The 14,156-nt window shown below is 32.7% G+C and overlaps 1 protein-coding gene across 1 annotated transcript; it reads left to right on the top strand.

Moving 5' to 3' along the window:
- The first annotated feature begins 6,916 nt into the window (after positions 1-6,916).
- On the top strand, positions 6,917-11,583 carry LOC105769617 (phosphatidylinositol 4-phosphate 5-kinase 1). The gene is made up of 8 exons (XM_012590371.2): positions 6,917-8,395; positions 8,487-8,651; positions 8,842-9,007; positions 9,199-9,309; positions 9,396-9,589; positions 9,672-9,802; positions 9,880-9,973; positions 10,618-11,583. The coding sequence occupies exons 1-8, from the start codon at positions 7,284-7,286 to the stop codon at positions 10,919-10,921; spliced, it is 2,277 nt and encodes a 758-aa protein (XP_012445825.1). The 5' UTR covers positions 6,917-7,283; the 3' UTR covers positions 10,922-11,583.
- Positions 11,584-14,156: the final 2,573 nt, after the last annotated feature.

Raw genomic sequence — 14,156 nt, 5'->3', positions numbered from 1 at the left:
GCAATTGAATGCATTAATTAAAATGCACTTAATTATTTTTATGAATCTATTTAATTTTTATACTCATAATTTGATTACGAAATTAAACTATGCTGACGTGTCATTATGTAATTATTAACTAAAAATTAAAGAAATATTTTGAAACTATAAAATCTATCCCAAAAATGAATCTTTATATATTCTCGTACCTTTAATGTTTACATATTTTGTCAATTTAACTATTATTATTTTTTAGTTAATGAAAATACTGACCAAAGCATTAACTTTTTAACAATGTTGGTGTGGCAGTCTATGTGTGGTTGTGTGCTTTGTGCTGACATGGTATTATTTACTTTATATATCATTTCAACAAATAATTTAAAAATTACAAATTACTTTTTGAATAAAATTTTTAATATTCAAAAATATATATATAAATAGTTCAAAAAATATGAAATACACTTGGATTGTTATGCAAGTTACCGTGTTTAAAATTTCACATGTTAGTCAATGTTTTCGTTAGAAAATAGTAGTTCGACTCTTTTAAAAAGTCGATGGTCAAATTTTGAATTTTTCAAAGGTTGAGGATTAAATTTATTTTTTAAAAATAAGGGTGAAATTGACAAAAGATATAAATGTTAAGGGTTAAATTCATCATTATACCTGTTAAAAATAAGATTATTTAATGATAATGACAATTCGAAATTTTATTAAATGAGCAATATACAAATACAATTTTATTTCTCGATAAGAAAATTAGCATTTTTTTTTCGAATAATTAGCATTGATTGTTATAATTTAAAGCTAGTAGCATATTCATATTTTATGGTCACATAAGTTGTTTTGGGTATATGATTAAAAGGTAGATTCTTTTAGAAGATTAAACAAAAAAAATTATAAAGACGTGATTCGTGTGTACTTCAAGAATAGATTAGTCTTAAAATAACCTTGATTAGTGATAAAACTTTCCGGACCATGCTCGGGCTGTTGGCCCATCCTTTAAGGGTTCTTTTTCCTAAATATATACATAGTTGAGTTAAAATTAAGTGAATAGATTGAATTTAACCAATCAAATTAAATTATTTTTAAAAATCAACTTCAGGTGGAATGCTGTGTGTTTTTTTGGTTTTCCAATTCCTTATTCCGAGACCTCGAGGCATTTATGAGTAAGTTCTGGTGGTATAAATCGGGGTAAGGGATTTCTTTGGTGTTTTTGGGCCTCTTTGTGTGAGTTAAAATTCAATAAGGGTATAGGATTTCGTGATATGACGAAATTTTATATTACTCTTTGTTGAGGAATTTTTCGTCGTGTCTCATTAGAAGGGACAATCGAATATTTATATACATTGCTATTTTTTATAGAATTGACGTTCTTAGTAGACTCTATGCATGTTTAACACGTGTACTGCTCTGGGCTGCCTGTTGGACACTCCTTGGGCATATGCAAGCCGAGACCGCATGCTCCCTTTGTGAACACCCCCTGACGTATGCGAGCTGAGTTTGTGAGCTCCCTCAACGAGCACCCTTTGCAAGCTTCGTACTATAGGTGACTCGTACCTTATCTAATTTTCGGGTTGGTGATCATAAGTACATAACAATCTAGTGCCTCCTATTGGGTCTAAGGAGGGCTATAAAGTGGCGATCCTTACGGCCATCACTTCGCATTTACACAGCTTGTTGAATACGCAATGACCACTGGGACATGACATTAATTTTACCACGTGTACGAGTGGATTGCGTCCGTTCGTAAATGACCATTGGTGCTCCTCGGTCATTTGAATCGTCAAAATACGGGGAAGAGAAACGTATTTAAAAGGGGGTTTTGGAAACCCTAAACTTATAATCTTAATGTTTTATGCAAACAAGCCTGATTGAGACTTTCTTCAAGGCAACATCTTTTATCCTTTTTCTTTTCCTTCTACATAAAAAACATGTCGAGAATGAGGGGTGCTGGTAGTCAATTAATTCCCCGTTGTCCACCGCGACAACGTGCTTCGAAGGTCCTTGTAGAAGCCAATTTCTTCGTTTGTAATACAAAAGAAGAAGAAATGAGTTGAGCTTTGCGTATATGTGGGATCCAAATCCCTAATCTTGTTTACGAATTTTCCATTCCTGAGGGGCCACAGAGGGTAAGTGATACTAGTGATGGCAGCTTCTTGCTCCCTCTCCATTCTCAGTCAACCCTTACACAAACACCATAGACAGCTCATGAACTTTTCAATTTGAGATATTTGGGGATTCAAAATGTGAATCAGCATTACCTTAATATAGCATAAAAATCAAGGTTGGATCGTGCTAACATGTTGCATATTTCATAACTTCAATCATAAAGGGAACCGAGACAATCCATGCTTCATAGAGTACATGGAAGAAGGAGATTTTGATCATTTTAATGATGTGGGTTCAAATTCATATGATAACGAATTTAGTTAATGACCAACATATGATAATAAATAGTATATGCTAACTGTTAAAGAGGTGATAATCCAACAAATATGCACTAAAACAATTAGATAAAATTGCACATCATGTTTATTTTTCTTACTATTTTCTAGTAGTCATATTATCAACTACTCTAATGTAATATATATGACGATATGATTTTATTTTGTCTTACTTGTTTAAAAATTATTTTTTTATAGTAATGGTTAATTTATACTACCACACATGATGGACTCACGAAGCAGTAATCAAGTAAATTGTTGGGAAAAGAAGTAATTGCATCACTTTCGATTTTAAAAATATCATACGTGTGAAACATCGGCTAATGTCACTGTAGCAAGATTTGATTTTATTGAATTTTTGTTTGGTCAGAAATTATTATGGGAACAGGATATGAACTCTAAAAAGTTAAAAGGAACATAAGAGATGGAATATGAATTTCATGCTTCAAAAGCTAAAAGAAAAAAAAAATGCTATTCATAAAATGTGGACAGTTTCATTTTGATACATCAATACGTAGAATATTTCAAAGTTAACGCTATTAAATTTCAACGATTCTTTTTAACTTTTTTAAGCATTCACTTCAAAAGAAACAACAACGTTTGACATACAACCATTAATCTAATTAGCTCTTTAAAACGAAACACTTGGGCAGACGTGGTTGGTCTTTATTTTGTATTTAGGAAACAAATTTTAATTTTAAGTCTGACGTGGCACTTAAAAAATGCGGGAGCTTAAGAAGAAGACACGTGGTTGCCATGGGTGGCGATTGTGTCCCGTTGAACGGGGGAAGATGGCAAGCACGTCGTACTTTTCATTAAGCGATGTCGTAAAAATGAGCCCCACTCGACAGCTAAAACACCTGGTCATGTGGGTCCCACTGTTCCAGCTCACGCGGTCGGTCCAACTGTGAAAGCGACTTTTTGATACTAAATAGGTTTGGCCAAAAATAATAGTAAAATAGGCTCTTTTTTTTTTTTTTCAATGACTTGTGAATTATAGTTATATGAACTAAAAAATCTAAAATATCAATTAATGAGAAAATTTCACCCCAAAAAAAAAAGAAATATTTGAGTTACGGCAGATAAAACAAAGTTTACTTGATTTAAGTTAAATTATATTTTCCTCCAAAACGAAGCAAAATGGTAAATTTCTCAACCGATTGGTAGTTGAAAGTTAACATCGAATCTCATTATTCATTGGCTGAACCAGTGCTTAATTTCGTGATTTGTTGACTTTGGGTTAAATTGAGCAAATATTATAATATATATATATACTCATTAAGATGATTACGATGATAAACGGGACGTCTAAATAAGATCATTGCCCCATATATATGATGCATGAATCATTTTTAATATTATTTCACACAGTAAAATCTTTACGAATAGGTTGTAGATTTGTCTTGAAGGAAAAAGTGTTCACAAAAGGTTGGCCCGTCCTTCATTCTTTCTAATGTATTTTTCTCCACTTATGGCGTTAATTATTGTTACGTAGCCCAGATTCTCATAAAAATAAATGAAGTAAATATAATCGGTGAAATATGTATATCACACGAATTCGATTAACAAAATTCACTTTAATTTTACTGTTAAAATAAATAATTATTTCATGAAAACACGAATGATCCTACAAATTAAGGCTTTTATTATGCACTGATAAAGTTTTATCACATCATCAAAATCTAAATATATGAAATTATTATTATGCATCCATCCATAGATAAATTATTTTATGGACCTTTCTCGCCACATTATTCATGGTCACTTTTCAATTATTTAATCACATTTTAACCATTTTTTTCATACCATTGACACATAATTTTGGTAAATTTTTACCCTAAACCCTGAATATAGAATCCCGAACCCTAAACTCAAAACCTATAACCTTAAACCTAAACACGTAACCTTGAATATTTAAGCTATGAACCCCAAACTCATAACTTGTAACCTCGAACAATTGAACACGAACCCATACCATTGAACATTGAACTCCAACCCCCAAACACAAACTCTCAACCTGAAATCTCAAACCCAAATCTTAAACCTCAGTGTTCAAGGTTTAAGGTTCAAGGTCTGAGTTCAAAATTTGAGGTCCTATGTTTGAGTTTCAGAGTAAAATAAGTACCAAAATTATGTGTTTATGACATAGAAAAATTACACAAAATTTACTAATTATTTTTAAATTGGTTGCACAAAAAAATTAACCTAAGAAAAAGAAAAACAAAATGATTAAAATTTGTAAAAGAAGAAGAAAATGTTTGTTTATAATTTAAAAATTAATTATTTTAAGTAATTCAATTAAGTTAAATTAAATTGGAGAATATATTAGATATAAATTAGCGTATAATAATATTTTGTTATTTTCAAAATTTAATGGCATAACATTAATTTATTGGTGCCTAAAAACCACACCTTCTAGGATCATCCCAATATAATTTATTGTATTAATATTTTTTTATATTATCAACTTAAAGTTGCAGCAATATTCAAGGTATAGGATCGTGCAGGGTTTTTTGTCGGCTTGGTTATGGTAATACAACAAAATTAGTTGATCTTATTCAAAACAACAACAAAAATGGTTAGTTTACCCCTTAACGATTATCAAGTATTTAGTTTAAGCCCCTTTAAATAATTTATTTAGCCCTTTAAATTTTCAAAATTCTATCTTCGACCCTTCAATATCAATTTCCTGAATTCATCTTTGGTAATACTAAATATATAATTAATAAATAATTTTGTTTTTTTATAAACGAAAAATAATTATAATTATTTGTTCAACTTTGAGTACACAATTAACATGTATGTTTCAATTTTATTATAATAAACTAGTTTCTTTGCCCACAGTTTGATTTGGTTTATTAAGTAAATTTTAAACAATTTCATAATCATTTAAAAAAATTAAAAATAGGTTATGAAACTCGTAGTGTCAGGGTAATAAATTTTATCGTGTAATTATATTTGATTGACAGGTTAATAAATATAAAATCAATAATTTATATTATTTTAGTTGCAATTCGAATCCTTTATACATTGTGACCATCAAATAATGTTTAATACTGTGTTGACTAGTGAAAATGTTTTTAAAAATAATTATAATTTTAATATATGATTGCATATATTATCAATAAAACAAATGTAATTATCATTATCGATGGATGTGTTGTTTCGTGTATTAATACATATGCATTATCATTAAAAATTATAACTAAATTCTAATTAAAATGAGTTAAAAATAGAACTTACTTTAAATAGAAACTGACTAATATTTTTATGTATAAAAGATAAGCCTGTAAGAATCGTTAAAATCGTATGTAGGAGTAAAAAGTTAAAATTATTTTGATGTAAGCTCCTTTTAATACGAGAGTTGATTTTCTGCATGAATTCCAATGTTCTAAAATGGACGTTAAGCTTCTATAACTACACTTTTATACTATTTCCATGCACTATTTCATGTAAGAGGTAGCTGGTGGAATAACAGAAACCATAGTGTAATTTAAATTTTCAAAGTTGATGGGTACTGTATTTTGTTTGATTATTAAATTATTTGTTTCGCCAAAAATAGAGCAAATTCCAAACAGTAAGGTTTTTTTACTGTAATTAATGGTTGGATTTATCAGTAAAAATTATAAGAATAAAATGAATTCAACCTGTTTTAATTCACTAATCTTTAAAAATCACAAAGTAAGCATTATTGTGTTAATTAACGGGTAAATTTTGATTGCTTTTAAAAGAAGGTATAGGTTGAAATTAGAAGGAGCATTACAAATAATATATTTGAAGAAACTTAATAAATACAAATTGCAATACATCTGGTTTTAGACAAAAGTTATTCAAACTCAAACTTTTGTTTGATCATGTAATAAAGGGCAAAGTTAGGAGTGGAGGTTTAATGGGTCATCATAAAAAGGATTTTTTATGTTCATTTCTGATCCTCTAAATTTTTATAATTTTATTTCAACCCCAAAAATGAATTATTTATTCAACTTGGATCCTTCCCAGTCTGTAATGTAAAAGAGATTATGAAATAACAAAATTCTCATTACAGAACCAAAGCGTAATTTAGAATTAACACATCATTTAAATGCATGGTTATTTTTTTTTATATACAATTGGACCAGCAATCTATATGGGACCAAATCAAGACGAAGGACCACTCTCACCCCATCTCTTTTTCTTTTTTGGAGAATAAATGAAAAGGAATGGTGTTTATGTAATTAAAGTGAATGGCGAGGACAGAAACAGAAGAGAGACGCAAATGACGCACTTGTACCCTCCGCATTTCCTAGACGATTCCGTCACGTCGCAAAGAGGACCAGTGGAGCATAGAAAACAGAGATACTCACTACTCACTAGGAGTTGGGGGATCCCGATATTTCGCAGGAAAGATAAGGGCATAATCGGTAGGAAGGAGAAGAAAAGAAAAGAAAAGTAGTCTCTGAAGCTGAGCTGGTTTTGTGTGGTACTAAAACATTACAATTACTGAGCATAGTAAACAACGTTTCCCTATGCAAAAGCCGCCTCCCTTAGTCCCTTCCTCTTCTCTCTTTTAATTTCCCCTTTTCCTTATTTATTTATTTTCACTTTCTTTCTTTTTTTTGATATAATTTAATTTCATTTCATTTCATTTAGGATTCCCCCATTCCCACCTATTTCTCCAAACACACAAAAGCACCAAACAAAAGAAAAAGAAAAAGTTGAGCAAAAAACGAGAAATTTATTTTTTGATAAGCGGTTGCCGGAGCCGGAAATGCTCTTTTCTCCGGCGTTTTTCGGAGTTGGGAAATCCAGTAGCTAAGGAGGGAAGTAAGACATAAAATAGTTAAGACAGAAAAAGCAAGTTTTTTAAAAGTAAAAAAAAAAATGGAGGAAGTAGTGCTCAATGAGCCGAGTGACGTCGTTTTAAACGCCAAGAAGAAGAAATCCGACGAGGAGAAGGACCAGTTGGTGGTTGCTGTTACGACACCTACGGATCACCATCACCGGAGCCGATCTCAAGCTGCCACACGGCGCGTGACTCCCACGACTACCGCCGCGTCTTTCTTCACCACGGGTTCGGGTGATACTGTGGAGAAATTCCTCCCTAACGGTGATCTTTACATCGGTAGCTTCTCAACCAACGCGCCACACGGATCCGGGAAGTACCTTTGGAAAGACGGGTGCATGTACGAAGGAGAGTGGCGTCGTGGGAAAGCCAACGGGAAAGGTAAGTTTTCTTGGCCATCTGGAGCCACTTTTGAAGGTGATTTCAAGTCGGGTCGGATGGAAGGATTCGGGACGTTTATCGGATCCGACGGCGACACGTACCGTGGGTCGTGGAGCTCCGATCTAAAACACGGCTATGGTCACAAGTGTTACGCAAATGGGGATTACTACGAAGGATCATGGAGGAAAAACCTACAAGAGGGGCACGGCCGTTATGTTTGGAGTAACGGTATCGAATACGTCGGTGAATGGAAAAACGGAGTCATCTCCGGCCGTGGAACCCTGATATGGGCAAATGGAAACCGGTACGATGGGCAATGGGAAAACGGTATGCCCAAAGGAGACGGAGTTTTCTCTTGGCCGGACGGAAGTTGCTATATCGGAGCATGGAACGGAGATAACATGAAGAAAACTCAAAAGTTGAACGGGACGTTTTATCACGGGAACGACGGGAAGGAGCATTGCCTGAAAGGAGGAGAGAGTTTGGTGCTTATGCCGAGGAAAAGATCTTCCGTAGATGGAAGGGGAAGCTTAGGGGAAAGAAACATGAATTTCCCAAGGATTTGCATATGGGAAAGCGATGGTGAAGCCGGAGATATCACCTGTGATATAATTGATAATGTGGAAGCTTCGATGATTTACAGAGATGGGTTTAGGCAATTTAGAAAGAATCCTTGTTGTTTTAGCGGGGAAATTAAGAAGCCAGGACAAACTATTTCCAAAGGCCATAAGAATTATGAGTTAATGCTTAACTTGCAATTGGGTATCAGGTGAATACTCTTGGAAGCCTTGGGCGACACATGATTTCAATATTTCGATTCTGAGGATTTTGTCTTTAACTGTGAGTGTTTTTTGTTGTAGGTATTCTGTTGGGAAAGATGCCTCAATTTTGCGCGATTTGAAGCCAAGTGATTTTGATCCCAAGGAGAAGTTCTGGACCAGGTTTCCTGTTGAAGGATCAAAGCTTACACCTCCTCATCAATCTGTGGAGTTCCGGTGGAAGGATTATTGTCCGGTGGTTTTTAGGTCCGTTTGCTTTTGCTTCTTCTTCTTAGTTGAATATCTGTTCTTTGTTTGCAATTCGTTGGTTTATCTGCAAATTTTGAAGATAAGTGTTTAGGTACGATTGGTTCAAAATGTTTTGTTGCTCTTCCTATTTGTTTTAATTGCTTTGTGCTATATTGTTGACTGCATTCCTTTTGGATTTTTTTTGTAGACATTTGAGGGACCTATTCCAAGTTGATCCTGCTGATTACATGGTAGCTATTTGCGGTAGTGATGCCCTTAGGGAGCTTTCTTCCCCGGGGAAGAGTGGAAGCTTCTTTTACCTTACTCAGGATGACAGATTTATGATAAAGACAGTAAAGAAATCTGAAGTCAAGGTTAGTTGGCACCGTTTTTGACTTAACGTGAAATTTGCTGTGTTTCCCGATGCATTAATTTCTCATATTGCATTCTTTAAAGTTGGAAAATTGTTTGCTTTTCATTTTTCAAATTACTTAATTTGTTAAACTAACATTTTTTAATGGTAGGGATGTTTAGACTGATTTAAGTCTATGATTTGCTGTATCAGGTTCTTATAAGGATGCTTCCAAGTTACTACCAACATGTTTCTAAATACGAAAATTCCCTAGTGACAAAATTCTTTGGTGTGCACTGTGTCAAACCTATAGGTGGCCAAAAGGTACGTGTGAATTTATTCTCATTCAACGCCTTGATCATTGATGAAATTATCTCACTTGCTCAAAAATTGTTGTTGTTAAATACCAGACACGGTTCATTGTGATGGGGAATCTGTTTTGCTCTGACTACCGAATTCATAGACGGTTTGACCTGAAAGGATCCTCCCATGGCCGCTCAACTGATAAGCCGGAAGAGGAAATTGATGAAACCACTACCCTTAAAGACCTGGATCTTAATTATGTGTTTCGCCTCCAGCGGAATTGGTTCCAAGAGCTTATGAAGTAAGCTGTATTTTATTACTTTACTCCTGCTATGTCACAGCGTCGTGTATTTTGCTAATTTCCTATGACTACATGGTGATAGGCAAATTGATCGAGATTGCGAGTTCTTGGAGGCTGAGAGAATTATGGATTATAGTCTTTTGGTTGGACTACACTTTCGGGATGATAATAGAGGTGATAAAATGGGGTTATCACCGTTTCTCTTGCGCACAGGTAAGTTAATAGATAACCATACTATTCCTCATGAAATTTGAATAGAATCGGGATTTGAATATGCCTTCCCTATGCAGGCAAAAAGGATTCATATCAGAATGAAAAGTTTATGCGTGGCTGTAGATTCCTTGAAGCTGAGCTACAGGACATGGATCGGATTTTAGCTGGCCAGTATGTTTTGCTCTCTTCCTTAAATAATATTTTTGGTTCTAGTTATTTCCTTATCATAGATGTGGAATTAGGCAAGGCTCCTCCATGATGATGCTTAAATTTTAAATTTCTCGGTCAACTGTTGATACTTGATCATATTCGATGGAATAATTGAAGGTTGATTGTGTTGTCTGAGTGATTTTGTGGAAATAATTCAGAAGACAATTTTTTTTTTGGTGGGGCATGTAGCAATTGTGGCCCTTTATGATCCTACTAGATAAGAATCGAGGGTTGCCTTGATTTTTTGTTACCCATTATCTAGTTTCTATGAAATGATTCATGAACTCAGTGGACGAGAATGGTGGAGAATGCGACCCGATGGTTCTGTGCATATCACTAGTTATTCTATTTTAAGGTCTCTTTACCTTCTAATGTTTTTTGGACTGTCACCATATGACATACCATTTGTTCATCACCCTCTTGGTGAAAAATTATATATGCATTCGAGATACTTTAGGGAATTGGATCTGAAATGGACTTTGATAGTATGCAGTTAGAATTTTATGTGTTGTGTATTGATGCCTCTTCAGCGAGTTGTGATTTTGTAGGTGAAGAAAACTTAACAGAAATTCAAAATAATTTTCTATGTATTTTTCTTTCGGCAGGAAACCATTGATACGGCTAGGAGCAAACATGCCAGCAAGAGCAGTGCGAATGTCAAGAAAAAGCGACTTTGATCAGTATACACAGGGTGGAGTCGGTCTCTTTTCACATAGCGGCGAAGTTTATGAAGTTGTGTTATACTTTGGCATCATTGACATCTTACAAGACTACGACATCAGCAAGAAATTGGAGCATGCCTACAAATCACTACAAGCTGATCCTTCTTCAATATCAGCTGTTGGTCCAAAACTCTACTCGAAGAGGTTTCGGGATTTTATAGGAAGAATTTTCATTGAAGACGAGTAGAGCATGATCAGAAGGCTAATTGGAATAAAACATCTGGCCTGTGTCTAGTCCGAAAATGCCACTTCAGTTCTCCCATAGCGGGGAAATCGTTCAGGCCCCTGTTACAAGCTTTGAGCTAAGACTCCACAGGGCACACTTAAAACCAAGCTAGTGAGCAAAACATCTTGGGATAGCTCAATCTCGGCAGACAGCAGCAGGGTTGGAAATGGTGGTGGGTGAATTGAGGATTGATTCATCATCATCATGATTTTGATGGTGCAAGCTCCTGTACATTCAAAAGAGAGGGGGGGGGGGGACAGAAATTGGGGGATTATGGTGGGGTTCCTTGTTTTTATTTTATTCAATTTCATTATGATTTGCATGGGGGTGGAAATTTTGTGAATTGTGAAGATTTAGGGAACAAGATGGTTCCAAGAGATAGATTTAAAAAGTAGGGAGGTGAGGAGAGGAAACTTGGAATAACAAAGTGTACAGCTTATAGCAAGGAGATGGGAAGTATGATGATTTTTTTTTTTTTTGGGTGAGATATATGTTTTGTTAAAAGTTTTTTCTTAAAAAGAAAAAAAATATGAGGAATGAGATAAATTATAAAAAGAGGAGGATCAGTGAGAAGTCCCATACTGCTATGGGATTATCTCATCATCTCTTTTCCCTTTTATTTATTTGATCAGTTTGTTTATATTTAAAAATGTAAAAATGGGGGGGGGGGGGGCCTCATTCGCTTTTCTTTTTGCAGTAAAAGAGCAAGGGTTGGGGGTTTGAAATTTAAATCACATGAAAAGGCGAGAAAGATGCGATGTCGTTTCTTTTTAATTTAATCCTCTTGAAAACCAACTCAAAATAGTACCTAAATTATTCTACGCTTATTATATGGATAATAAAGATAATGAAAGCGAAGTTTGGGGGGACAAACAAGAAGACATATATTGGGAAGGGTGTGGTATTTTAATTGAGAATGGCGGATGGGTCAAAGTCGGGCTAAGGAAACAGTAGAGTGATGCTTTTAATTTAAGGGGGTGGGGGGGGGGGGTTCTTTTGACCTTACTTCTCTTTTTGGGAGCTTCTACTGTCTGATTGCGCAGACCCAAAGCCACGAGTCTGGTGATAAGTGGGACCTTTTTCCATATGATCTGTCTCCTTTCATAATTAAATTTAATAAATCAATAAATTAAAAAGAAATATGGCTATAGGTTTATCCCTTCCAGTTTCACAAATATTTTCCCTCCTGGGTAGATTATTTTACAAGTCAACTGATTTATACATTATTTATTCCTGGATGTTGGAGTCAAAGAATGTTTTCGGGTTTTGCTACATTTAGTAATTACCAACTTCTTCATGTTCTATGTATTTCTTTACCTCAATACCACAAATACAATAAAAAAGAAGGAAAACTTAGAACCGTCATGTCATTTTGTTTCATATAGCAATGTATTCCTCTCCCTTCTACCCCCATCAGATTCAACCTTTGCCTCTTCTATTTACCGTTTAGGTTTTTCTTTTTTTTAAATAAGATAAAATTATATCGATAGAATCTTAATTTGATTGATATGAGTATTATTGTAAGAGGATATGGGGTTGAATATGCTGAAACGCGTTATTCACCTATTTATGTATTGAAAAAGGGTTATGGATAGTTCTAGGCATTTTGTTAAAAAAAAAATCAGAACCTATCAAAAAAAAGTAAAAATAAAATTAGAAGTAAATAATAAAATTATATGTATTTATTTCTCTGAATTTATGTATATTTATTTATGGAAAAACATTTAGTAGATTATTCATGGGGTTTTAAATTCCACAAGCAAAGTCAAGAGGTTAACAAATGTTCTATGAAGTATAATAAATTATTAAAAATACATATCAAAAGAAAAAGATGTCAAAATTTTAAAGCTATTTGTGAAATAAAATAAAAAAGGTACACTGAGTGTAGCAAATACTCCCCATTTATTTATATAAAATATATAAATACCCTCAAAATAATATTTATTGCTTTGTAAAAGGAATGACATTTTGGTATTTTTATAACTAAGTTGAGACTTAATTGATGGCTAACACCAATCCAATCAAACTTTTATAGTAATACATATAATTAACAATATTAATATTTTTCTAAATAATGGTTTTGTGATATTTTCAATTTTATTATATCATATAGTATTTTAATTTACTGAAATCCAACTTACAATTACATCAACAATTCTATATTAAAATAAATATAGTTTTTAAATAAATAAATAAATAAATACATACATTATAAGTTTTAAAAATTGAATCCATATTTAGGCGATTTTTATATTTATTTACACTAACATCAAATACATAACAACTTAATCACATTAAATTAAATTTTGTACAATACAAAAACTATTTTTAAATATATCTGGTTACGAGGAGAACCAAAATACCAATAAACTAACTTACTTAGTTTACCATTGAAGTTAAAAAATGCATTTACAAAAATAAAATGTTGATGTTTAATATTATAATATATGAAATACATATACTTAATTTATAATCAAAATATTTAAAATAAGGTATTAAGTAATTAATATTATGATATATAGAATAAATATATAAACTTGAATTGTAATAAAATTAATAATAGAATCAAATGTGAATTATTCTTATTTTTACATGTTATTATTACCACAATGCCAAATTAGTATTAATTTAGTATTAATAAATATTCAACTTGAACGATAATATAAATATAATAAAATAATTCACGGTAACCCATTGTTAATATTGTGGTATATGAAATATAAATTTTAAGTACTTTTTAAATAATTAATATAAATAACTTTTAAGTTTTAATTGAGTCTTTCTTTTTATTCTATTATTTCATTTCTCTATAACGAAGTCTCTAAATCGACTTAAAAGATTAGAGAGCGTTCTAGAACTTATGCTCTGATTCCTTCAAACTTCACGTTTATCTTACAAGAATCCAAGAGCATTCGAATTCATCTTACCTATCTACAAGGCTTATTTTAAGCTCAATTCGTAACCAAATATAGTGTTGAGAAAGAAAGAAAAAAAAATGAAAATTGATGTTTGGATTATTTTTAAAATGTAAATTAAAAAGTTGTAGATGCTCAAATCGAATTGGAGATATTTTATATTTAAAATAATAAAAAATAATTTAAATATATTTTTCAACAAGAAGAGAACGCGGGTTCAAAGAGATAATATTGTTGGAAGAGGTATCTACAAATTCGAATATGAACAGTAAAATAAACAT

Source organism: Gossypium raimondii, chromosome 5, assembly GCF_025698545.1.
Source record: "Gossypium raimondii isolate GPD5lz chromosome 5, ASM2569854v1, whole genome shotgun sequence".
Lineage (NCBI taxonomy): Eukaryota > Viridiplantae > Streptophyta > Magnoliopsida > Malvales > Malvaceae > Gossypium > Gossypium raimondii.
Note: the sequence above shows the minus strand (reverse complement) of the source record. Positions and strands in the feature narration are given on the sequence as shown.

What these genes read in the sequence shown, in the direction of transcription:
- LOC105769617 (XM_012590371.2), top strand. Translation starts at nt 7,284, where the DNA reads ATGGAGGAAGTAGTGCTCAATGAGCCGAGTGACGTCGTTTTAAACGCC. An exon ending in AACCTATAGGTGGCCAAAAG is followed by an intron (nt 9,310 to 9,395) that starts GTACGTGTGAAT and finishes GTTAAATACCAG; the next exon opens with ACACGGTTCATTGTGATGGG. An exon ending in ACCGTTTCTCTTGCGCACAG is followed by an intron (nt 9,803 to 9,879) that starts GTAAGTTAATAG and finishes TTCCCTATGCAG; the next exon opens with GCAAAAAGGATTCATATCAG.